General features: G+C 36.8%; 1 protein-coding gene across 1 annotated transcript; it reads left to right on the plus strand.

Annotated features, from left to right (window-relative positions):
* Positions 1–1251: 1251 nt before the first annotated feature.
* Positions 1252–25370, plus strand: LOC103266999 (zinc finger protein 780B-like). Its single transcript, XM_021715822.1, is given in 7 exon segments — positions 1252–1283; positions 1788–1858; positions 7979–8032; positions 9670–9796; positions 10874–10969; positions 23097–25273; positions 25275–25370. Coding segments are annotated over 5 exon segments (2505 nt in total). The 5' UTR covers positions 1252–1283; positions 1788–1858; positions 7979–8023.
* The last annotated feature ends 384 nt before the right edge of the window (positions 25371–25754 follow it).

Here is a 25754-nt window from a genome sequence, read left to right on the forward strand (position 1 = left end):
AATATTCTTTGTCCTGAAATCTACTGTGCCCTGACATCTACTTTGTTTTTAAACAGCCACTCCAGCTTTCTTTTGACTAGTGTTAGGGTAGTGTATCTTTTTCAATCCTTTTACTCTTAACCTATTAGTGTTTTTATATTTAAAGTATTACCTGGAGGTAGCATATACTTGGGTCTGACTTTTTAAAAAACCCAATCTGACAATGCTTTTAAATTAAAGTGTTTAGACCATTTACATTGAATGTGACTATTTATATAGTTAGGTTTATGTCGATTATCTTGCTATTTGTTTCCATCACATTCTGGAATGAAAAGACATCTTGCTGTATTTCATGTTTCCTCCTAGTGTAGCATACGAAACCACAAAAATAATTTTGGAAATTCAACAGTGCTACATTACAAGTGAAATCAGGCTCTCCCTATGAAAAGGAAACCTACTTTTGCATTTGTTTAGAGTAATTTAACAGAATGTGTTAATTATTTATCCTTCATGATAAGTCGAGTAATTCTCTGATGGACAATATCGTGTCTTTTATACCTTTCCATGTCATCCTGAATCAAGTTTTTCTGTCCAGATTAACAGGAACAACTGTCTAAAAGAATCCAGGACATTTGACTCTCCGAAATCTCTGTTGTAAACCACATTTCCTCCCCCAAGTAATGCCAGTCAGTTCTCTAGTTCATGTTTTTCAAATTTATCCCAAGTCCCCTTCAAAGTACAGAAAAGTCGAAGTCTATCTTGGGGTTGAAGACAAAGAGGCCAACGCAGTTACATCCTGACATGATTTTTTGAATTCTTCTTTGAATTCTTCTTTCCTTGACATTTTGAGCTGGGTGATTTTTTTAAAAAAATTCTTCTGTCGTTTTTAAGAGTTATGCTTTTTGCATTCTTCTCCATAGAGAGAAAAGTAAATGACGCAACGTTCCTCTCACACCCGGGATGCTCGCGAACAGCGGCGACCTGCGCCTGCGCGCCCCGGAGGCTGGAAGTCGGCTCCCGGCGTAGACCCACGTTGCATGCTGGGATCAATTCACGTAGAGCAGAGCGCCAGGGTCCTTCTGCTCGGGACTGCATTTCCCAGTGGTCGCCGCGCCAGAATCCACGAGTCCACTTCCGGTCTCCTGGGCTGGGCGACCCGGTGGGGAGGAAGGAACCGGTGGCTGCCGCAGGCCTCTGCGGACTGGTACTTCAGCCGGGCCGACTCGGCTGTGCGGGTGGGCGAGGGGGAGGCGCTCAGGGGAGGAATCCCGGGGCGCGGGCCGGCTCGGGCCGGAGCCCCAGGCGTGTGTGTGTGCGCGCGGGCGGTCGAGGAGGGGGATTGTGAGGTCACGAGTGACGGAGGGGAGTCGGGTGTGGGTGTGGGAATGGGGGCCCCGTGCACAGGGCCGCGAGGGCGTGTGGACACAGAGCGCTCTGGGCTGTGGCTGTGTGGGTGCCCTCGACTCCTGCCGCTTCCCCCGGCTTCTCCCCTACGGCCCCCTCACGGCCACAGGGGTCGGATGTTGAGCCTAGAACGAAGCTTTTCACCAAAAGACTCGGACCTGGACTTGGGGTGGGGATCTGAGAATTGAAAGTACCGCCTAGAATGGCCCCCGAGGAGGACAGTTTCAGGTTGCGAACCACAGCGTCCTCAGAGCTCTGTCCCCAGGATCCAGCTGCAAACTCGGGCCGATTCCTCCTTGTTTTACTGCATCTCCATTTTGTTTGAAGTGAGGGAAGTTGTGGGCATGGAGGGTGCTTTCAAGCTTGTCTGCGATGGAGTCTCATGCTTGCCGCGTCCTTCCCAGTCGTGCCATTATCCAAAAGAAGGACCTGGGAGAGGATGAGAGTATTAGTGCTGCACACGTAAAAGTCAAGAGTTTGTGCCTTGCTTTTTAAGAATTTAGGAAATAACGCTTTCGATTTTAAAATGCGGAGGTTCCATTAAATGTTCAGTAAATGAAGGGGGAGATGCAAGTTTATACCCTAGCATCATCCCTCCCTCCATTTTGTCCCTCACCTTTCCGGTTAATAGTCACATAACCAGTTGGCAAATCGTTCACCTTATCCTGTGCACCCCTTTCTTCTGAGATGGTATGGAAATAAACCTCCAGAGGTTAATGCTAAAGCTCTGTTTTAGACTGATTTCGTAAGGAGATTAGTATTTGGGTGGAATCACACATCAAGTATCTGTTGGTCTTTACAGGCCTCCTTCTCAAAGCAGAGGAAGAATGGAAATAGATGATTTCAATTCGTCTGTGAAGCTTTCAGGAGTAGGAAAGTAATCACACAGAAATTCGCATTAACAAGAGCCAGGATTCTTCCAGGGAGTTCTTGAGTTGAAATTTGTCATACTGGTCAGGTCTCTCTGAGGTTTGGCAGTCCGGGTTGGGTTTTGGAATTACTCTTGTGTGGATTGTGAGAGGATGTACAGTGTTACGGTTAAGAATAGGAAATGTGGATCCAGAGGATCTGGGTTAAAATTTTACTTCTGTCCCTTTCTGGCTGTTGCAGGCTTGTAATAGACATTAGAATGAATATATATTAGAATAAATTAATATTGTAAAGCCCCTTAGAGCAGTGCCAGTACATGGTAAGTGTTGAATGTGTTTTAACTGTTGTTTTGTGTGGTCATTTTAGGTCATTTGCCCCGACATTTTAAAGAACAGGAGTAGTAGGAATATGTGATTGTTGCTCATATATTAAGAAAGCGAATGAAATGTGCAAATGATTTAGGACAGAAATCTTTTTTAAAATTGACAGATAAAATTGTGTTTTATCACACACAGCATGATGTTTTGAAGTATATGTATGTTTGAAGTGTATGTATGTTGTAGACTAAACCTAGCTAATTAACATGTGTTACCTCACAGTTTTCATTTTTGTGGTGAGAACATTTAGTATCCCCTTTCTTAGCATTTTTCAAGATTACAGTATATTGTTATTAACTATAGACATCATGTTGTATAGTAGAGCTCTTGAACTTATTCCTCTTCTCTTACGGAAATTTTGTATCCTTTGACCAACATCTTCTCAACACCCCCACCACCACCACCCAAGCCTCTGGTAAACAACATTCTACTGTCTACTTCTCTGAGAGCAACATTTTTAGATTCTGTATGTGAGTGAGTATTTGTCTTTCTGTGCCTATTATTTCACTTAATGTTCTCAAGGTTCATCCATGTTGTTGCAATTGATAAGATTTTGCTGTTTTTATGGCTAAAAGTATCCCATGGAGTATATACCACATTTTCTTTATGCATTCACTCACTGATGGACAGGTTGATTATTGACAGATACAGAATCAGATATATGCCCAGTATATATACCAGATATATATGGGTGATATATATGGGTATATCAAATATATACCCAGTAATGAGAATGCTGAATCCTATGGTAGTTCTATTTTTAATTTTTTGAGTAACTTCCATACTGTTTTCCATGATGACTATATTTACATTCCCATCAACAGTATGCATGAGTTTTCTTTCTCTACATCCTGGCCAATTAACTTTTGTCTTTCTGATAATAGCCATACTAACAGGTGTGAGGTGATATCTTACTGTGGTACTAATTTCTGTTTTCCTTATGATGAGTAATGTTAAGCATTTTCTAATATGCCTATTGGCTATTTATATGTCTTCTTTTGAGAAGTATCTATTTGGCTCCTTTCTCCATTTTTAAATCTGATTATTTGTTTTAGTACCATTGAGTTGTTTGTATGCTTTATGTCTTGTAGATATTAGCCCCTTATCAGATGTATGTTTTCCAGATATTTTCTCTCATTCTGTCAGGTGTCTCCTCACTTTGTTGATTGTTTCCTTCCCTGTGCAGAAGCTTTTTAGTTTGATGTAATTTCATGTGTCCTTTTTGCTTTTGTTTGATGTAATTTCATGTGTCCTTTTTGCTTTTGTTTCATGTGTTTTTGGAGTCATATGCAAAAAATTATTGCCAGTCCAGTGTCATGAAGCTTTTCCCCTGTGTTTTCTTCTATAACTGTCATAGTTTTGGGTCTTACATTTAAATCTTTAATCCATCTTGAGTTAATTTTTGTATATGGTTGAGATAAGCATCTATTGTCATTCTTCTGCATGTGAATATCCAGTTTTCCCAACAGTATTTATTGAAAAGATTATTCTTTCTCCATTGTATGTTCTTGGCACCCTTGTTGAAGATCAGTTTACTATATATGTGTGGGTTTATTTCGGGCTCTCTATTATATTCCATTGGTTTTTGTGTCTGTTTTTATTCTGTTTTGATTTTTATAGCTTTGTCGTATATTTGGAAGTCAGGTAGTGTAATGGTTCTAGCTTTGTTCTTTTTGTTCACTGTTGCTTTGGCTGATCAGGGTCTTTTATGTCTCCATACAAATTTTAGGAGAGTTTTTCTGTTTCTGTAAAGAATGTAGGACAAAAATCCTTAACCTGACTCCATTTATGGTCTTGGGGACCATACACCTCTTGAAATAGAATACTGAAGTGTTAAAGAAATGTATAAATGTGATTTTGGGGGAGAGATAGCATATAATTTAACGAGATTATCAAAAGTGTACATGATCCAAGAGCTTTAGACCCATTGATCTGGATAGAATAATGGTTCTCAACTAAGTACTCAAAAAATGTTACCTTGTATATGAATTTCCTGTACTAAGATAGGGTTTTTTAAAAGACATTCTTTAAGTAATATATCCAAATTTATATTTTATTTTGTTCTTCAGTAAAGAAGGGAACCAAGCATGGCAATGTATGTTCTACGCATTTTCTTACTCTTTTGCAAATACCTCTTAACCAGCATTGTGTTCATTCAGAGAAGGATCTTGATAATAAAAATATGTAATAGATGAGAAGCAACTAAAGAATGTTAGAACTAACTAATTTAGACAGAGTCTCACTCTGTCACTGGAGCTGAAGTGTAGTGGCATGATCATAGCTCACTGTAACTTCAGACTCCTGGGCTCTAGTGATCCTCCTATCTCAGCCTCCAGAGTAGCTGGGACTACTGGTGCATGTCACCATGCCTGGCTAATTTTTTAATTTTTTGGAAAGACATGGTCTTCCTATGTTGCTCAGGCTGGCCTCAAACTCTTGGGCTCAGTTAATCCTCCTGCTTCAGCTTCCTGAGTAGCTGGGACTACAGGTGTGTACCGACACACCTAGCTTAGGTATTTTTAATGATAGAATAGCACAATTTGCAAGCAAAACAAAACAGGAGTAACCTAAGGAACTTGAAAAGAAGAAAGTTAAAATCATGGTCCCATATTCTAAAGGTAGTCGTTATTGGTGTTTTGGTTTATATTTTTCTAATTTTTGGGTGTGTGTGCATCTGTGAGTTTTGTTTCTGGAGAATAGAATCAGTTTGAAAAATGAATATAATCCATTTCTGGCTTTCATGCATTTCTGGGTCTACGGCAAGAAGAGCAAAGTGGTCTTTAGTGTTTCTTCCTCAGAGGTTTCTGTAATGAAAGGCATCTTTCTTCCTAATTAAAGATAATTTAAGGAGATAACTTAGGAAGAATTATATTCTCCAGGATAGGCTCTGATTTTTTGAGGGGGGGAGTTAGCATTCTAAGAAAAGAATAGCTTTTTACTATAAAAAAAAGGAAAAACTAAGTTTATTTAACAAATATAATCTTTTTATCTGCATTTTATATATATTTTTATATATGTAAAGAAATTATTATATGCTGTTTTGAATTTCAATTGAATTTTCTTGCTATTCATCCTGACAAGCTATGTTGCAGTTACGCTATTTCTGTTTTCCTGATGAGGAAACAGGCACTGAGAAGTTTAGATAGTTTAGATTCACATTCTGAATATGAAAACAAAACTTGTCTTCTTACTGTTGGTAGGACACCATCTTTGAAATTAGGTATACTTTTTGAAACCTGCTTGCCTCATCATGAATTTTTTTCTTCATAGTTAATATGGACCTTCTTAGTGAATAATGGTCTAGTGTGCCATCATATTGCAGATCATAGTTTATTTAACCATCTGCCAATTTATGTTTCTAGTTTTCGACTATTATAGAGTATTCTCTGATGGTCATCCTTGTGTGTATATCATGTTTTCTTCAATATCTGTTTCCTGTTGAAAATTCCTAGAATTAGAATTTTGGTCAATTATTAGATGCTTAGGTAGCTGCAATATGGTAGGTACTATAATAACTAAAAGACATAGCCACCACTTTTAAGTTTCTTAGTATCCATCAAACAAGATAAAATCTGAATAAGAATAAGAGTATGGCAGAGTGTGATAAAGCACATTAGAAAAATTTGAGTAGCATCCATTGAGGGTTTATAGGAAAGAGGCATCCTTCAGTCTATAGTCACCAGGCTTTGATCAAATTATGATGAGCCCGTGGAATTTCTGTAGAGTTAAAAAAAATTATGCTGTAAGATTTGTACTTCACTTTTGAAACTCTAAATGTGTTAAATGCAATGTGACTAATAACAAGATGGTTTAGTAGCTGTTTCAAGAACATCATGGCTAAAATGATAGGTTAGAAACATAATAAGCCTTTCTGTGAAGAAGAAAAGAAAGAATAGCAACATGACTATCAATAAAGCGTAAAAGACGTTGCTTGGGGATTTACTGACTTTTTTTTCCTGGAAATGCACACAGAAAAACATAGACATTTTAGTGTTGATAAAGAACTGGGAAATAGGCCCGGCTTGGTGGCTCAGCCTGTAATTCAGCACTTTGGGAGGCTGAGGCGAGTGGATTGCCTGAGCCTCTGGGTTCAAGACCAGCCCCAGCAGCTTGGCGAGACCTTGTCTCTACAATAAATAAAAAATTAGCCAGGTGTGGTAGCGCATGCCTATAGTTCCGGCTACTTGGAAGACTGAGTTGGAAGGATCACCGGAGCCCTGCAGGTCGACGCTGGGGTGGCCGTGATTGTGCCACTGCACTCCAGCCTGGGTGACAGAGTAAGATGCCATCTCAAAAAAAAAAAGATTGGGAAATAAAGGAAACAAACCTGTTAAGTAAGAATAGGAGCTCTTTAGAGTATCTAAGTTTTTTTCCCCCCAAGTTCAAAGGAGATGTCTAAATAAAAGATGTCTTTCATCTAGTTTGGGGAAGTTTCCTCATAGGAAACAAAAAATGTGTATGTATATGTGAATATAACCTTATATATTCCAAGTTAATGCCTGGCCATTGTTACAGTTATGAAGTACTCTTCTGTTAGATGAAGATAATTGGGGCCACAAAACAGAGATAAGAACTGTTAGCGTGCATATAATTTTCTAAAATGTTCTTTCTACTGAAATGTTCTTACTGTCTGTAAGTCTTTATATTTTTATACAAACATTTTACAATATCGTCTATCCTATTTGTAATTTGATTTTTCGTTGACTGTGTATTTTGAACATTTAATGATTACATTGTATACTATTGCATGGATGAACTGAACTGTGTTTAATCAGTTGGCCTTTTGGTCTCAGAATGCTGAACAGTGACTTAGGAGTGTTACCCTATCTACATCCACTCCAGCTTTCATGCCTTGTTCCACTTTACCCAATCTTGAGTTCACAAAGAGGTTCTGGTTTGGATGGTGTGATTCTTCTCAGCCCTGAAAGTGGGACTGGGGGAGGAGGATCTGCTTGGAGAAGGAACAAGGGCCCAGTCCTAGGCCAAGATACACATCCCAAGAACGGAGGACTGGCTAGAATCCCTCCTCCTGGAGTATTTTTTGAGCAATTTCAAGACAGAAGTGACAGCGTTTTGCATTCATGCCTCTAGCCTCTACCTTTGACTAATTTGTGTGTGTGTGTGTGTGTGTGTGTGTGTGAGAGAGAGAGAGAGCGAGAGAGAGAAAATGTGTGTAGGAAGGGTGAGAAAGTGGAGTGGTGAGCAGTGGGGGAAGAGAGGTGGAAATGTGTGTGCTAGAAGGCATAGTTGAGAAATAGAAATGAAGGGTAGATATATTGTTTTAAATAACTTTAGGAACACTAAGGCAAAGTCTGACTTAAGGCCTTTTTGTTGTTGTTGTTCTTTAGGGGAGAAACCTGAGGAAGATTGACCAATTTTTTAATTCTAAAAACATGGTCCACGTAAGTTGATATTTCTCTCCTCCTTCAAATATGACTGCTCTCAGGTTAGGCAACTTTTTGTGATTATTTAATGTGAAACTTCCTACCTAAGGAACCAAGGTCCCACATACCAGTTATCTCATTACATTGAATGTCAGTGACCCCCCAAAAGTTCAGTGCTCTTCTTATTTGTGCTTCTCTTTTCCAATGAATGTTGGCATTTTCTTTAAACAGGTTATTCAGCATGTGCTGTGTGCTCAGACCTTGTTCAGTAGAAAAGTTGGAACAATGGAGTAGTCAGTCCCTACAGGCAAACAAGGTCTTGTGGTTTTGAGAAATTACAGGGGTTTGTCTCCTTTGGCCACAATTGGGATAACTTTGAAATTTCTTCACAGACTTGTACTTGCTAGATAGGTAAGGTAGAATTTGATAGTAAGTAGCTTCAGTTTTCATTTGTGATGAGATAATATGCTTTATGAGGCTTTTTGGGAATTGTTCAGTGAGGACAGTAACAGGAGAGGATCATTCAAATTATAAGTGTTAGGTGATTGTAGATACCCAGAGTCAAGGAACACCTAAGAGACTTTGATCATTCTGTTTAAATAGAAAAAATGATTACATTTTATATGTCAGTTATATTGACTTTTATATAACTTATAAAAATCATTTTTCATGATAAAATAAAATACTTTTATCATCTGATACCATAATGAACTTGAGGATTGAGAACATTTCTCAGTTGTATGCAAACCCTATTTTTTATTTATTTACTTACTTACTTATTTCGAGTTGGAGTCTCACTCTGTTGCTCAGGCTGGAGTGCAGTGGCATGCTCACGGCCAGCCACCACAGCCTTGACTTGCTGGGCTTGGGCAATCCTTCTACCTCAGCCTTCCAAGTAGCTGGAACTACAGGTGTATACCACCACACCCAGCTATTTCTTGATTTATTGTGGAGATGAGGTCTCACCAAGTTACTTAGGCTGGTCTCAAACCCCTGGGCTCTGGCAGTCCTCTCACCTCAGCCTCCCAAAGCCCTGGGGTTACAAGCATGAGCCACTGCTCCTGGTCTCAAACCCTGTTTTTAAAGATAGACATTTTATACAAAACTTGAGGGGAAATTTTAAGAATTTTTTTTTATTGTACCTTAAAGGATAAAGAATGGTGTCGAAATGCACATTTACTGAGTGCTTATGAGGTAGGCATGTAGCAGGTACTGTTATTATTTAGTAGCCAAATACAGATTCTTTTATCTATTCCCAGACATTCTGAGATAAGTAAGATATCCTACAGCAGCAGGATCCTTCAAGAATGTGCAGTTCGAGACCCGCCTGGGCAACTTGGCAAGACCTCATCTCTACAATAAATCAAAAATCAGCCGGGCGTGGTAGCGTGCGCTTGTAATTACGGCTACTCGGAAGAGTGAGGCGGAAGGATCACTGGAGCCCAGCAGTCAACGCTGCGGTGGCCGGGAGCGGCCACTGCACTCCAGTCTGGGCAACAGAGTGAGACTCCAACTCAAAAAAAAAAAAGAACATGCAGTTACTCTGCGCATTTCCATATTGATCCTTTTTTATAGTTTAATCCTTTACCTAGTCTCTTTCTATCTTGAAACAGTTTTCTTCCATTTAATTGTAATACGTGTGTTTGTGATTTCAGGGATCAGTGACATTCAGGGATGTGGCCATTGACTTCTCTCAGGAGGAGTGGGAATGTCTGGAGCCTACTCAGAGGAGCTTGTACAGGGATGTAATGTTGGAAAACTACAGCAATCTGATCTCATTGGGTAAGTTCATCTGCCCCAGTTAATTTTGTATCTGCTTTCTGGAATATCAACTCACTTCACCATGAATTTCCAGGCTATCTTTTAAGAGGTAGCTGAATTTCTTCTTCTTGTTCTCAGAGGAATGGTTTGAGATTTGTTGGGTTGAAAACGGGTATCTCCATGAAGCCCCTGCATCTTGCCTACCCCGCAGTGACTCTCCTCCCTTACCCTGGTCCGCTCTGTAATTACCTCTCCCTCTTCATGACCATGGGACGGAATCTGAAATCTTGTGCATTCATTCAATGATCAATATCTAAGAAACTGGATTTCATATTGTGTTGATCTCAAAATTACTGTAGATTATTTGTTTATTTTTGGTTTTTCTTTTTTGGGGGGGTCCACCCATAAGCAGAACAGTGTCTTGAATTTTTCTATCAAAAGAACCTCTGTGACTTACATTATATTGATTGAGTAAACAATTCATTAACACTAACGTGGATACATTCCATTTTCTTCAACATACATTCTCTTACTTGTTTTATAGGGAAAAGTTTCAGGCCATGAAGTTTCTATTTTTCCTTGAGTGAATATGCTAAGAATGAATGTAAATGTCTAAGGAAGCAAAATAAATAATAATAATAAACATAATAATAGTTAACCTTGTGCTACTATATATCAGATTAGAAATATTTTACACATATTAACTTATTTAATCTTAGTATCAATCCTATAAAATAGGTATTATTATCATCCCCATTTTGAGTAGGGAACACTGAATGACAGAGTTTAAATGACTTGCCTAAAGTCATACTGCTAATGGTGACAGAGGCAGGATTTGAATCAGGGAGTCTGACTTAATCGTTTTTGCTCTCAACCACAAAGTTATCCCTCCTTTTGAAGGACAAGACCCTATATCATTTTAAATGAAACTAAACCATTTTTCTAGTATAGCTGGACTTTTACTCAATTCTCTCTGAAACATTTGCTCAATATCGTTTTGACTTATAATTTATTATAAATTTAACCAGCTCTCAATTAAAGTTTTAAAAAAGTATTATATTAAGAAATTTTGTGTGTCATTTCTTTCCTTTTAAGCAGGAAGTTTCATTTCCAAGCCAGGTGTGATTACCTTGCTAGAGCAAGAGAAAGAGCCCTGGATGGTTGTGAGGAAAGAAACAAGCAGATGGTACCCAGGTAAGTGAGAAGTGAAGTGGTACCCAGGCAAGGGGAAGTGAAGCCATCATTGTCAGAGACAGCCCATATAGTCAGAAAGAAGTTACACACCTTAGACATGGTTTGGGAAACTTCCTTCAAAAACCCAAGCCCTGTTGGATAAAAATGCCTGAGATCTGGAAGGATGTAAAGGTCACAGCAGGAGCTATCAAAGGAACTTCATCAGTTACAAATCACCTAATTTCTATTCTCTTATTTTCCTCCCCTTTTCCCTTTTAGTGGAGTGAGTGTCCTCTTTCTTTTCTTGTGTCAACTAAAAATTTTTTTTTATTTTTTAATTTGTTAGAGATGGGGTCTTGCTGTGTTTCGCAGGCTGGTCTTGAACTCCTAGCTTCAAGTGATTTTCCAGTGTCAGCCTTCTGAGTAGCTGGGATTACTGAGCCACAGTGCCTGGTCCACAATGTAAACTTTTGGATCCAGCTACATGTCAGCTCTGCTTTTGCATTTAGATTTTTATCAGTGTTTACAGTATCTAAAACATATTCATAAATATGTATCACATACCCACTTCAAGTAAGAACTTTCAGTTTTCTCCACACTGCTACAAATGACATGATTTCATTCTTTTTTTTTAATGACCAAATAGTATTCCATTGTGTTTATAAACCACAATTTCTATATACATTCATCTGTTGATGGACACTTAGATTGATCCTTACATCTTTGCTATTTTAAATAGCGCTGCAGTAAACATGCAAGTGCAAGTATCATTTGAACTGATTCTTTTTCTTTGGATAAATACCCAGCAGTTGGATTACTGGATCATATGTTAGTTCTGTTTTTATTTTTTATTTTTTTGAGAAATCTCCATACTCTTTTCCATAATGGCTATACTAATATTTACATTCCCACCAACAGTGTGTAAGAGTTCCCTTTTATCCACATCCTTGACAGCATGTCACTTTTTTGTCTTTTTAATAATAGAAATTCTAACTGGGATAATATGACATCTCATCATCGTTTTGATTTGCATTTTCCTGATGATTAGTGATGTTGAGCGTTTTTTCGTGTATCCATTGGCACTATTTGTATGTCTGATTTTGAGAGATATCTATTCAGATCATTTGCCCAGGGCTTATTGATTTTTTTTTTTTTAACTTTTGAGTTCCTTGAACATTCTGGATATTAGTTTCTTATCAAATAAATAGTAGAAAATATTTTCTCCATTGTATGGTTTGTCTCTTCCCTCTGTTGATTGTTTTCTTTGCTGTGCAGAATCTTTTTAGTTTAATATAGTTCCATGTGTTCAAATATGTTTTTGTTGTCTATGCTTTTGAGATCTTAGCCATAAAATCTTAGGCTAGACTAATTTCCTAAAGTATTTCTTCTATGTTTTCTTCTAGTAGTTTTATATTTTCAGGTCTTTCATTTAAGTCTTTTCTATATTTTCAGGGTTTTTTGTATATGGTAGAGATCGAAGTCTAGTGTCATTCTTCTAGATATGGGTATCTAATTTTCCAGAATCACTTATTGAAGGTGTCCTTTCCCTAATGTCTATGCTTGGTGCCTTTGTCAAAATCAGATGACTAGAAATATGTGGATTTATTTTTATGTTCTCTATTCTGTTCCGTTGGGCTATGTAAAGGTTTTCATAAGAATATTGTGTTGTTTTGGTTATTGTAGCCTTGTAATATACTTTGAAGTCAGGTAGTGTGATGCCTCCAACTTTGTTCTTTTTGCTCATAATTGCTTTGGTTATTTGGGCTCTTTTATCATTACATATGCTTTTAGGATTGTATTTTCTCTTTCTGTGAAAAATGACATTGGTATTTTGTTAGGGATTGTGCTGGAACTATAAATTGCTTTGGGCAGTATAGTCATTTTAACTCTTCCAATTCATGAACATGGGATATCTTTCCATTTGTTTGTGTCCCCTTCAATTTCTTTCCTCAGTGTTTTGTAGTTTTCCTTATAGAGATTCTTTCATTACCTCCTGGGTTAAATCCCTAAGTATATTATTTTTTTGTAGCTATTGTAAATGGGATTGCTTTTGATTTCTTTTTTAGCGCGTTCATTACTGGTATCTGGAAACACTACTGATTTTTGTATGTTGATTTTATATCCTTGGACATTACTGAATTTATCAGATCTAAGAGTTTTTTGCTGAAGTCATTAGATCTTTCTAGAAATAAGATCATGTTATCTACAAAGAGGAACAATTTGACTTCTTTTCCAGTTTGGATGCCTTTTATTTCCTTATCTTGTCTGATTGCTCAGGCTAGGATTTCTAATACTATGTTAAATAGGAGTGATGAAAGTGGGCATCTTTGTCTTATTCTGGTTCTTAAAGGAAAAGCTCTTTTTGCCTTTTCCACATTAAGTATGATATTAGCAATGAGTTTATCATATGTAGCCTTTAATATGTTGAGGGATATTCCTTCTATGCCTAGTTTGTTCAGAGTTTTTGTCACAAAGGAATGTTGAATTTTATTTGTTCAGAGTTTTTGTCACAAAGGAATGTTGAATTTTATTAGGTGCTTTTCTACATCTATTGAGATGATCAAATTTAATAAATTGGAAGAACTGTTACAGCAATGTGCAATGTAAGGACACAAAAAACATGAAAAAGATAAGAAAATATGACACCTCCAAAGGAACACATTAATTCTCCAGCAGCAGATTCCAATGGAAAAAATAAATGAAATCCTAGAAGAAGATTCAAAATAGTTATAGTTACTATTAAAGAAGTTCAGTGAGTACAAGAGAATTTGAAAAACAATTAAGAATATGAATAAGTTTACCAAAATGATAAGTAAGCATAAAATGGTGCAAACAGAAATTCTAGAAGTAAAGAATTTATTGAATGGAATACAAAATACATTTCAAAGGACTAAATCAAGCAGAATAAATAATTTTCAGAACTTAATGACAAGTCTGAAATAACCCAATCAGTAAAAACAGAAAAACAATGAGAAAAACCTGTATATAGGATACCACAGAATGACTAAATATTTGAATTTTCTGTTTCCCAGAAGAGAAAGATAAAATGAAAGGGATAGAAAACCCAACTGACAAAATATTAACTGAAAACTTTCCAGGTCTAACAAGAGATTCAAACATCCAGATACAGGGAGCTCACAGATTTCTAAATAGATGCAATTCAAATGTGTTTCATAGCACATTATATTTGAACTTTCAAAGTCAAAGACAAATAGAGAATTCTAAAAACAGCAATAGAAAAGTGTCTAGTCACTTATAAGGAAACCCTATCAGACTAACAGCAGATTTCTCAGCAGAAACCTCACAGACCAGGCCAGGAGTGAATGGAATGATAAATTCTGAGTGCTCAAAGAAAAACAACTATCAATCAAGGATACTATACCCAGCAAAGTTTTTTTGTTTTTGTTTTTGTTTTTTAGTTAGGCTTTACTTTGTTGCCCAGGCTGGAGTTCAGTGGCCCAATTGTGGCTCACCACATTGACCCCCAAGACTCTGGCAATTCATCTACCTCAGCCTGCTAAGTAGCTGAGACTATAGGCATGCAACTTAATGCCTGGCTAATTTTTTGATTTTTTTTTTTTTTGGTAGAGATGAGGTCTCACTATGTTGCCTGGGTTGATCTTAAACTCCTAGAATCAAGCAGTTCTCCTGATTTAGCTAACTCCCAAAGTACTAGGATTACCAGCACTTTGCCTGGCTAAGTTTTCCTTCATAAATGACGAAAAAATAAAATCTCCCCCAAATAAGCAAAAGCTGAGGGAGTTTATCACCACTAGACAGGCCCCACAGAAAGGACAATGTATACTATCAGTAAAACACACAAAAGTGTAAAACTCACTAGTAGAGCAAACCAACCAATAAGGAAGAGAAAAAACTCAATGTTACCACTACAAAAAAACCACCAAACCACAATGATAAACAACAAGAAGACCAAAAGGAATAAAGGGTATATAAAACAACTAGAAATCAATTAATAAAATGACAGGAATTAACTCTCACATATCAATAAGAACCTTGGATATGCATTAAACTTTTTTACTTAAAAGGTATAGACTGGCTGAACAGATTTGTAAAACATCCATCTATATACTGCCTACAAGAAACTCACCTAACTTGTAAAGATACATGTAGACTGAAGTAAAGGGATGGAAAAAGATATATTTTTTGGAGTTGGAGTCTTACTCCATGACCCAGGCTGGAGTACAGTGGCATGCTCACAGCCACCCCACCGTCGACGTCCTAGGCTCTGGTGATCCTTCTGCCTCAGCCATCCAAGTAGCTGAAACTATAGTTGCACACTACCATGCCCAGCTAATTTTTTATTTGTTGTAGAGACCAGGTCTTGACAAGTTGCCCAGGCTGGTCTCGAACCCATGGGTGCAGGCAGTCCACTTGCCTTGGCCTCCCAAAGTGCTGGGATTATAGGCTGAGCCACCAAGCCCAGCCGAAAAAGATATTTTATGCAGACAGAAACCAGTAGTGAGCAGGAGTAGTTATATCAGATTAAGCAGACTTTCAATCAAAAATTGTAAAAAATGACAAAGAAGTTTATTATATAATGATAAAGAGATTAATTTTAAATGAGCGAATAGGAGAAGAGAGACAGGAAACAGATGATTCAACAGCAACACAGGTTTATTCCAAGGCAGAGAACCTGCAGAGGGGACTCCAGAAAACTGAAGCCCACTACTGCTTACAGACTAGGGCAGTTATAGGGCTTGGGTGGTATTTTTGTGGTTGGCATTGCTAGGGGGTAACTAAGGCTTGTGGTTAAGTAAGTTAAGATGATTCCTTGTGATTAGGCTAGGTGTGTTGTAGCCAAGACAGGGTGTGTTGTAGCCAAGACAGGGTGTGTTGCAGCCAAGCCATTTTCTATCCTGGGGCAGCTAGCAAAATGACGGGGTCTCTAAGATGCTATTACCTGGGCTAACAGAATAAAACAATTCTAAGCATATATGTACCCAACACTGGAGCACCCAGATTGATAAAGCAAATATTATTTGATCTAAAGGGAGAAGTAGACTCCAATATAATAATAGATCGGGACTTTAACAACCCACTATAAACATTGGACATACCATCTAGACAGAAAATTTAAATAGAAATAGTGGATTTAAACTGCACACTAGACCAAATGGACCTAACAGACATCTACAGAACATCTTATCAAATAGCTACAGTATATACATTCTTCTCACTTGCACACCAGATATTCTCTAGGTTGTACCATATGGTTGGACACAAGTCTCAACAAATTTCTAAAAATTGAAATCATCAAATATCTTCTCAGACCACAATGAAATAAAACTAGAAAGCTTAACAAGAGGAACTGTGAAAATGGTACAAGTACACAGAAATTAAACATCATGTTTCTGAATAACCACTGGATCAAGGAAGAAATTAAGAAAGTAATAAAAAAATTTCTTGAAACAAGTGAAAATTGAAACACAACATACCAAAACCTATGGGTTACAGGCCAAGCAGCATTAAGAGGAAAGTTTATGGTATTGAATGTCTCCATTAAAGAGTAGAAAGATTTCAAATAATCAAATGGTACACCTCAAGGAACTATAAAAGCAAAAATAAACAAGCTCAAAATTAGTTGAAGGAAAGAAACAATAAAAATAAGAGTGGAACTAAATAAATTATGGACTAACAACAAAAAGATCAATGAAATGAAAAGTTGTTAAAAAAAAATTTGTAAGTCACTTGCTAGACTAACCAAGAAAAAAAGAAGATTCAAATAAAATCAGAAATGAAAAAGAAGACATTACAGTTTATACCACAGAAATACAAAAGGTTTTGCCTTTTTTTTGTTGTTTTTTTTTTTTTTTTTTTGGCAAGACCGTTTTCCTAGGTAATGGTGATATTCCTTAGTTAGTTGGCACATAGTGTCTGGTGGTCTCATTTTAATGATTATCAGTAACTGGTGGTCAGTTACTATGTTCAGTTAAGGGTTGCAAATTGGTGATATTCTAGATTCTTTATTTATTAGCTGGAATGCATCTATAAAGACAAACTTTTGCCTCATTTACTACATGGTTACTCAATTATAAGGAGAATATACAAAAATCAAATATATGCATATATATGCTTGATTATTTTCCTTTGTTTACTCATTTTCTAAAAATAATGAGTTTTTAAACCTTCTTTCAAAAGTGATGTATTTTTTGGATGGTTATGAATCAATGGAATTAAAATATTTGATACATTTTACTCTATTTTTGTTGTTATTTTTACTGATGCTCAAATTGCCCTGTCATTTACCAGTAGGAGCCAGGAGCCTCTTCACGGTGGCTCCTGAGCCCCTTTAAAATGACCCTGGTAGTCTTTGAAAGATTCCTTGCTATCTAGTTGGACAACATGTTCTAGCCCATCTTATACATTTCCTTTTCCAAACTTGATATCAGGCATTTCTTCAAAATCCCTGGGTTCTTTAATAGAAATTGATACTTCAAGCTCACAATCTGGGTGTTAGGGATGTCCATGGTTTCTCATTAGGTCATTGCTTTTAGACATTTGCAGTGGACAGAGATAGGACATAAATATATGTAGTTTTATTTAAAAGACAAAATACCTCATGAGTTCACAATGATCCCTCCAACAAAGTTTCAGGATAATAGGGTGTTTACTTAATGTATTCTGCCTTTTTATTTTTTTTAAGATATGGGGTACAATTCAGAGTTACGTACATAAGTAGTCATCGTACAGGTGAAGTTTGAGCCTCACTTTGGTCTTCAGTTTGCCTGGTTTGGGATCAGATACCCTTATTAGTGCTATGTGTCCCCCCAGCCCACCACCCCCACCCCCCTGGCAGTCTCCTGCTGCTGCTTGTGCCATTCATGTAGTATGATAAATATTCGGGGTCACTTATGAGTGAGAATATGCGATATTCAGTTCTTTGTTTCTGTGATAGATTGCTGAATATGATGGACTCTATATCCATCCAAGTTAATCTGAAGTCCATAATTGTGCCCTTCTTTATAGCTGCATAATATTCCATCATGTATATGAACCAGTTTTTTTTTTTAATCCAGTTCATTTTCGATGGGCAGCTTAATTGGTTCCATGTGTTTGCTATTGTGAATAGTGCTGCAGTAAATGTGTGCACAGGTATCTTTTGTGTAGAATGATTTACGTTCCTCTGGGTAGTTTCCCAGAAGGGTGATTGCTGGGTCATATGGAAGGCTGATTTTTAGATCTTTTAGAAATTGCCACACTGTTTTCCACAGAAGTTGTACTAGCTTACGTTCCCACCAACAGTGTAGAAGTGTTCCCTTTTCTCTGCATCCTCTCCAGCATCTGTTGTTTTTTGAGTTATTAATGATGGCCATCCTGACTGGAGGCAGGTGGTGTCTCAGTGTGGTTTGGATTTGCATTCCTTTGATGTTTACTGAGGCTGAGCGTTTTTTCATGTATCTGTTGGCTGCTTGTATGTCTTCTTTTGAGATGTGTCAATTCATATCTTTTGCTCACCTTTTTTTGTTTGTTTGTTTTTGTGGGGTTTTTTTTTTTTTGGTGTTTGTTTGGGTTTTTTTTGGTTTTTTTGAGTTGGAGTCCCACTCTGTTGCCCAGACTGGAGTGCAGTGGCCGCTCCCAGCCACCGCAACCTCGACCTTCTGGGCTCTGGCAATCCTTCCGCTTCGGCCTTACAAGTAACTGGAACTACAGGTGTGCGATACTATGCCCGGCTAATTTTTGATTTATGTAGAGATGAGGTCTCACCAAGTTGCCCAGGCAGGTCTCGAACCCGCGGGCTCAGGCAGTCCACTCACCTCGGCCTCCCAAAGTGCTGGGATTACAGGCTGAGCCACCAAGCGCGGCCTTTTGCTCACCTTTTAATTGGGCTGTTTGTTTTTTTTCCTTTTGGCGTGCTTGAGTTCCTTATAGATCCTGGATGTTAGGCCTTTGTCAGATATGAAGTTGGCAAATATTTTTTCCCATTCTTTGGGCCATCTCCCCACTCTCTTAATGGCTTATTTTGCTTTGCAGAAGCTTTTCAGTTTGATGAGGTACCATTTGTTTATCTTAATTCTTATGGCATGGGCTTTGGGGGTTTTGATCAGGAGTTGGTTGCCTATTTCAATTTATGTAAGGGTGTCTCCTGCATTTTTTAAGATTCTTATAGTTTGAGGTTTTACACTTAGGTCTTTGATCCACTTAGAGTTGATTTTTGTGTATGATAATAGGTAGGGGCCCTATTTCATTCTTCTGCATGTGGCCAGCCAGTTTTCCCAGCATCATTTACTGAATAGATTCTCCTTTCCCCAGTGGCTATTGGTGGAGGCTTTGCTGAAGATGAGTTGGTTGAGAAATTGAGGTTTTGCTTCTGGAATCTCCATCCTGTTCTTGTACCAATACCAGGCTGTTTTGATTATTTTAGCCTTATAATAAAGTTTAAAGTCCAGAAGTGTGATTCCTCCTGCTTTGTTTCTTTTGCTGAGGATTGTTTTGGCTATTCAAGGTCATTTATGTTTCCATATGAATTTCTGTGTTGTCATTTTCAGGTTTATGAAAAATGATATTGGTAATTTAATGGGTATTGCGTTGAATCTGTAGATTGCTTTTGGTAGGATGGAAATTTTAACAACGTTGATTCTTCCAATTCATGAGCATGGAGTATTTTTCCATTTGTTTGTGTCTTCTTTGATTTCTTTGAGCATTGTTTTGTAGTTTTCATTGTAAAGGCCTTTCACTTCTCTGGTTAGGAAGATGCCAAGGTATTTAATTTTGGCATATGTGGCTATTATGAATGGGATTGTGCTTTTTATTTGAATCTATTCTATCTTAAACTAGTGTCTTTCTTTTTCTCAAAACAAAATTCTTGTTTCTCAATGATACTGGGGATAACAGAGTTAGAATATCCCATATTTACTGATTTGTTTTATCCCACATAATGTGTACAATATCCTGAGAATAACAATGCCAATAGTACCTTGACAATTAATTATTGAAAATTATTTATTTCCTCCCCATTTTCCAGTTTCACTCTATATAGGTATTTCAAAATGCATAGCCATTATATACTAAAATCTCATTTTTAGCATGATTTTGTTATGGTCAGAGAATATGTTATATGATTTTTTTTCCTTGAAGTATGTTGAGAGTTTCCCAAGTATATGGCCAATTATTATAAATCTTCTGTGTGATTATAAAAGAATGTGTATTTGTAATATCAAGTTTCTTTTATATATGTGTGTTTGTTCTTTTAACTTTAAAAAAAATCTATTTCTGCAAATTACTGAAAATATGTTGTAATCTGCCATTCAGTTTGTGGATCTCTGCTTTTCCTCATAGTGTATCTATATTTACTTCATATTTTAAAGCCACTTTGTTAGGGGCACAGGAATATTTGATATCCTTTTATTACCATGACAATAGCAGAAGTGCACTATAGAAAATTAGCAGAGACAAGTACAAATTTAAAATGTAACTATCACAATACACTCTTCAGCAATTCCTACTTTACCACTGTCATTCCAAACCTGCATTTGCTCATGCACGCACAAACACATGCACACAGACAGTTTTTTCTGTTGAGCAAAATGAGATCATATTGAAGTTGCTTTTTTAGTCAATGATGATCACACCTAGCATATAGAGTTCCCTTTATGCTATAGTTGTCTTACATTAAGGAATAGTAGCATTACACCTATCTACATTGAAAATCCCATCTACCAGGATATAGTTTTTACTGTCAACTGTCAGATGCATTATATAGAAGTCAAGAAGACAAGATGATCTACTATATTGACTTAGCTGTTTACCATGTATTATGCTGTTTCTTCATTCCTGATATTCTAGATTCTCTTCTTGTATAGTTTCCTTTTGGTCTGATGGACTTTTAGCAAGTCTTTTAGAACAGGTATATTGGTGATAAGTACTTTGTTATCTTTTAATGCCTTTATTAATGATTGATATCTTTGCAGGACATAGAATATTGGCTTTAGTTTTTATTTTACCACTTTAAAATGTTGTTCCACTTCCTTTAGCCTCCATTGTTTCTGATGAGAATCCAGCAGCTGTTTGAATCATTGTTTCTTTGTATAAATAAGGAGAGGTATGTGTGTCTGTGTGTGTGTGTGTGTGTGTGTGTGTTCAAGTATGTCTATTCTAAAGACAGTGTCTTTCTTTACTTTTTAGCAATTTGATTATGATCAGTTTGGGTGTGTTTATTCTCTTTGATAAGTCTCAGTGAATTTCTTGAGTTTGTAGGTTTACGCATTTTATCAACCTTGGAAACATTTCAGTCCTTCTTTTCAATATTTTTCCATCTCTGGACAGTTTTCCTCTTCTTCTAGGACTGCAATAACATGAATTTTAGAACTTTTGGCATTGTCCTTTGGTCTCTGTTGCTGTGTTCATTTCTTTTTCAGTCTCTTTTTATTGCTGTTTTCAGATTGGATAAATCTACTGACCTATCTTAATTGTTTCTATCTCTTGTCTTATTTAGTATGCTATTGAGATCCTCCAGCAATATTTTCAATTTTAGTTTTTATAGTTTTTAGTTTGAATTTTTACTTGGACCTTCTTTATGTCCCTTATAACTTAGTAGTACTAAGATTTTCTATTTTTCTACTTGTTTCAATATTGATTACTTATTGGAATATTTTCCATAATTCTGGCTTTGAAGTCTTGTCAGACAAAAACACTATCTGTGGTATCATGGGATTGGCATCTGTTAATGATCTTTTCTCATGAGAGTTGAGATTTTCCTTTATATGGCAATAATTTCAAATTGCGTCCTCAACATTCTGACTATTAAGTTATAGATCTGAATCCTAAGTCCTATAGAACATGGTGATATGTTTTAGCAGAGATTTGACCTAGGTAAGTTTAGACATCAAGTTTCCACCTGACTTCTGTGAATCATTTTCCATTTTCACATATATATGACTGAACTGGCTCAGATATACTTTTTTTTTCCATTTGAAACAAGTGATGTGAGAAAAATTTTGTTTATCAACCTTAGTGGTTTTGGTTAAGTGCTTGAATTAATGGTTGTGATAACCCCTTCTTAGTGGCATATATTAATGTTACATACGTTTATTCTTAAACTAATTTCCTTTGTCAGTAATTCATTTGTTCTCTAATTATTTAGCACTTGTGATATGCTGTGGGCTTATTATTCTGTGGCGAATGCTATCAGAATTGGGTCTGGCCATAGGCAGATTTAGGAATTAAAAAATATACAGAAAAAGAAGTGAGTTAATGAAAGAATGAAAATGTAATTGAAACAGTTATATTTTTTTTTTTTTTGAACATTTTATTTTATTTTATTTTTTTTTTAAATTAATCAGTATTTTTATTATAGTTTTGTGGGGTACAGTTAAGGGTTAGGTGTACAATTACGTTTCATTCAGACACCCTGTTGATAAGAGGTGTTTTCCCAGCCCCAGACAGATATTTGCTACTGTTAATCCCCTCCCCCTCCCCCCCATAGTTTCCCAGTTATAAAGGCAAAGAATGAAGTTCTGGAATAGAGAATAAAGGACAGGGATTTACTTAGCTAGAGTCCAGCAGGTATAGCTGTTCTGAGGAAAACATTTGTCCTGGGATTTAAAAGACTCGTTGGATGTTTCTTACAAAAGAGCGAGGCCAGAGTGTTTATTGGGAGATGAAACAGTCTGAGCAAGCAAAAACATGAGAGAAATGTCATCATGTTCTAGTTGCTAAATGAAGGCAGTGGATAGAGATTGGGTACAAAGGAGGACAGTGCCTTCGTATGTATGATGTGTTATCTGTAGTAAAGTTTTTGATCTTCTTTTAAGAGTAAAGAGAAACCATTCAAAGCCAACTTTATGTATAATCCTTAAACTTGGATCTGAATCAGAATAATCTGATAGAGATGTTAAAAGTAAAGCTTCTTAGGACTTCTCTCTAAAAATTCTGAATCTATATATCTGAGTTGCTTGAATATCAATATTTGTAACATGCTTACCAAATGATTTTGCTTTACACCTGAATTTCACAAAGTTAACATATTTTCCTATTGCAAACATCACCATCTTATATAAGCTTTCTTCATTATTAGTACCGTTCTTTTTCAAATTCTGAAAGTATTTTAAAGTTAGGCCATTTGTTTAATGGATTTTACATGTGTGTGTTTTTGGAAAATAAAATGTGTTTGTTTTCTATTTTCTTTCAGATTTGGAGTCAAATTATGGCGCCGAGACAGTATCTCCAGAAAATGATATTTCAGAAATAAATTTACCCAAACAGATTATAAAGCAAATAAATAAAACTCTTGGCCTCGAGGCCTCCCATTTTAGACATGACTCAAAATATAGAAGTAGATTTGAGAGACTCCAGGGACATCAAGAAGGATATATCAATCAAAAGATCATCAGCTGTGAAAAAATGTCTCTGTATAGTCATCTTACTCCCCTTATTCATAATACAGATAAACCATATGAATGTAAGGAATGTGGGAAGCACTTTAGTCGTGGTTCAAACCTTGTTCAGCATCAGAGTATTCATACTGGAGAGAAACCCTATGAATGTAAGGAATGTGAGAAGACCTTTAGACTTAACATACAACTTATTCGACATCAGAAATTTCATACTGGTGAAAAACCTTTTGAATGTAGAGAATGTGGAAAGGCCTTTAGTCTTCCCACCCAGCTTAATCGCCATAAGAACATTCATACAGGTGAGAAGCCATTTGAATGTAAAGAATGTGGGAAGTCCTTTAATCGTAGTTCAAACCTTATTCAGCATCAAAGTATTCATGCTGGTGCTAAACCATATGAATGTAAAGAGTGTGGGAAAGGCTTTAATCGTGGTTCAAACCTTATTCAGCATCAGAAAATTCATTCCAATGAGAAGCCCTTTGTATGTAAGGAATGTAAGATGGCCTTTAGATATCATTACCAACTTATTGAACATTGTCAAATTCATACTGGTGAGAAACCCTTTGAATGTACAGAATGTGGAAAGGCCTTTACTCTTCTGACAAAGCTTGTTCGACATCAGAAGATTCATACTGGCGAGAAACCCTTTGAATGTAAGGAATGTGGAAAGGCCTTTTGTCTTCTCAACCAGCTTAATCGCCATAAGAATATCCACTCAGGTGAAAAACCCTTTGAATGTAAGGAATGTGGGAAGTCCTTTAATCGTAGCTCAAACCTTATTCAACATCAGAGTATTCATGCTGGTGCTAAACCATATGAATGTAAGGAGTGTGGAAAAGGCTTTAATCGTGGTGCAAATCTTATTCAGCATCAGAAAATTCATTCCAATGAGAAGCCCTTTGTATGTAAGGAATGTGGGATGGCCTTTAGATATCATTATCAACTTATTGAACATTGTCGAATTCATACTGGCGAAGAACCCTTTGAATGTAAAGAATGTGGAAAGACCTTTAGTCTTCTGACACAGCTTGTTCGACATCAGAACATTCATACAGGTGAGAAACCTTTTCAATGTAAGGAATGTGGAAAGGCCTTTAGTCGTGGCTCAAACCTTGTTCAGCATCAGAGTATTCATACTGGTGAGAAACCCTATGAATGTAAGGAATGTGGGAAGGCATTTAGACTTCACCTACAACTTTCTCAACATCAGAAAATTCATACTGGTGAGAAACCTTTTGAATGTAAGGAATGTGGGAAACTTTTTCGTCGTGGTTCAAATCTTAATCAACATAGAAGTATTCATACTGGAAAAAAACCCTTTGAATGTAAGGAATGTGGAAAAACCTTTCGCCTTCATATGCAGCTTATTCGACATCAGAAATTCCATACTGGTAAGAAACCTTTTGAGTGTAGGGAATGTGGAAAGGTCTTTAGTCTTCCTACTCAGCTTAATCGCCATAAGAATATTCATACAGGTGAGAAGCCATTTGAATGTAAGGAATGTGGGAAGTCCTTTAATCGTGTCTCAAACCTTGTCCAGCATCAGAGTATTCATGCTGGTGTGAAGCCATATAAATGTAAGGAGTGTGGAAAAGGTTTTAATCGTGGTTCAAACCTTATTCAGCATCAGAAAATTCATTCTAGTGAAAAACCCTTTGAATGTAAGAATTGTAGAAGGGCTTTTAGATACCATTACCAACTTATTGAACATTGCCAAATTCATACTGGTGAGAAACCTTTTGAATGTAAAGAATGTGGAAAAGCATTTAGTCTTCTGACACAACTTACTCGACACCAGAATATTCATACTGGTGGGAAGCCATTTGAATGTAAGGAATGTGGGAAGGCCTTCAGTCGTGGCTCAAGCCTTGTTCAACACCAGAGTATTCATACTGGTGAGAAACTCTGTGAATGTAAGGAGTGTGGGAAGGCTTTTAGACTTCATCTACAACTTTCTCAACATCGAAAAACACATACAGGTGAGAAACCCTTTGAATGTAAGGAATGTGGGACAACCTTCAGACATCACTACCTACTTATTGAACATCAGAAAATTCATACTAGGGTGAAACCCTATGAATGTAAGGAATGTGGAAAAACTTGTAGACTTAGTTCAGTCTTTACTGCACATCAGAGAACTCATACTGGTATGAAACACTATGAATGTAAAGAATGTGGAAAGACCTTTAGTTGCAGCTCCAACCTTGTACAATATGAGAGAATTCATACTGGTGAGAAACCCTATAAATGTAAGGAATGTGAGAAGGCCTTTAGACTTAGTTCAGTTCTATATGCACATCAGAGAATCCATACAGGTCTAAAACACTATGAATGTAAAAAATGTGGGAAAGCTTTTACTGTGAGTAGTCAACTTACTCAACATCAGAAAATTAATAATTGTCAGAAGTTTTATAAACATAAGGAGTGTGGACAAGCCTTCACTGTGTATGAAA

This window comes from Carlito syrichta, unplaced genomic scaffold (assembly GCF_000164805.1).
Source record: "Carlito syrichta isolate Samal-C Ts95f unplaced genomic scaffold, Tarsius_syrichta-2.0.1 Scaffold307756, whole genome shotgun sequence".
NCBI classification, from domain to species: Eukaryota; Metazoa; Chordata; class Mammalia; order Primates; family Tarsiidae; genus Carlito; species Carlito syrichta.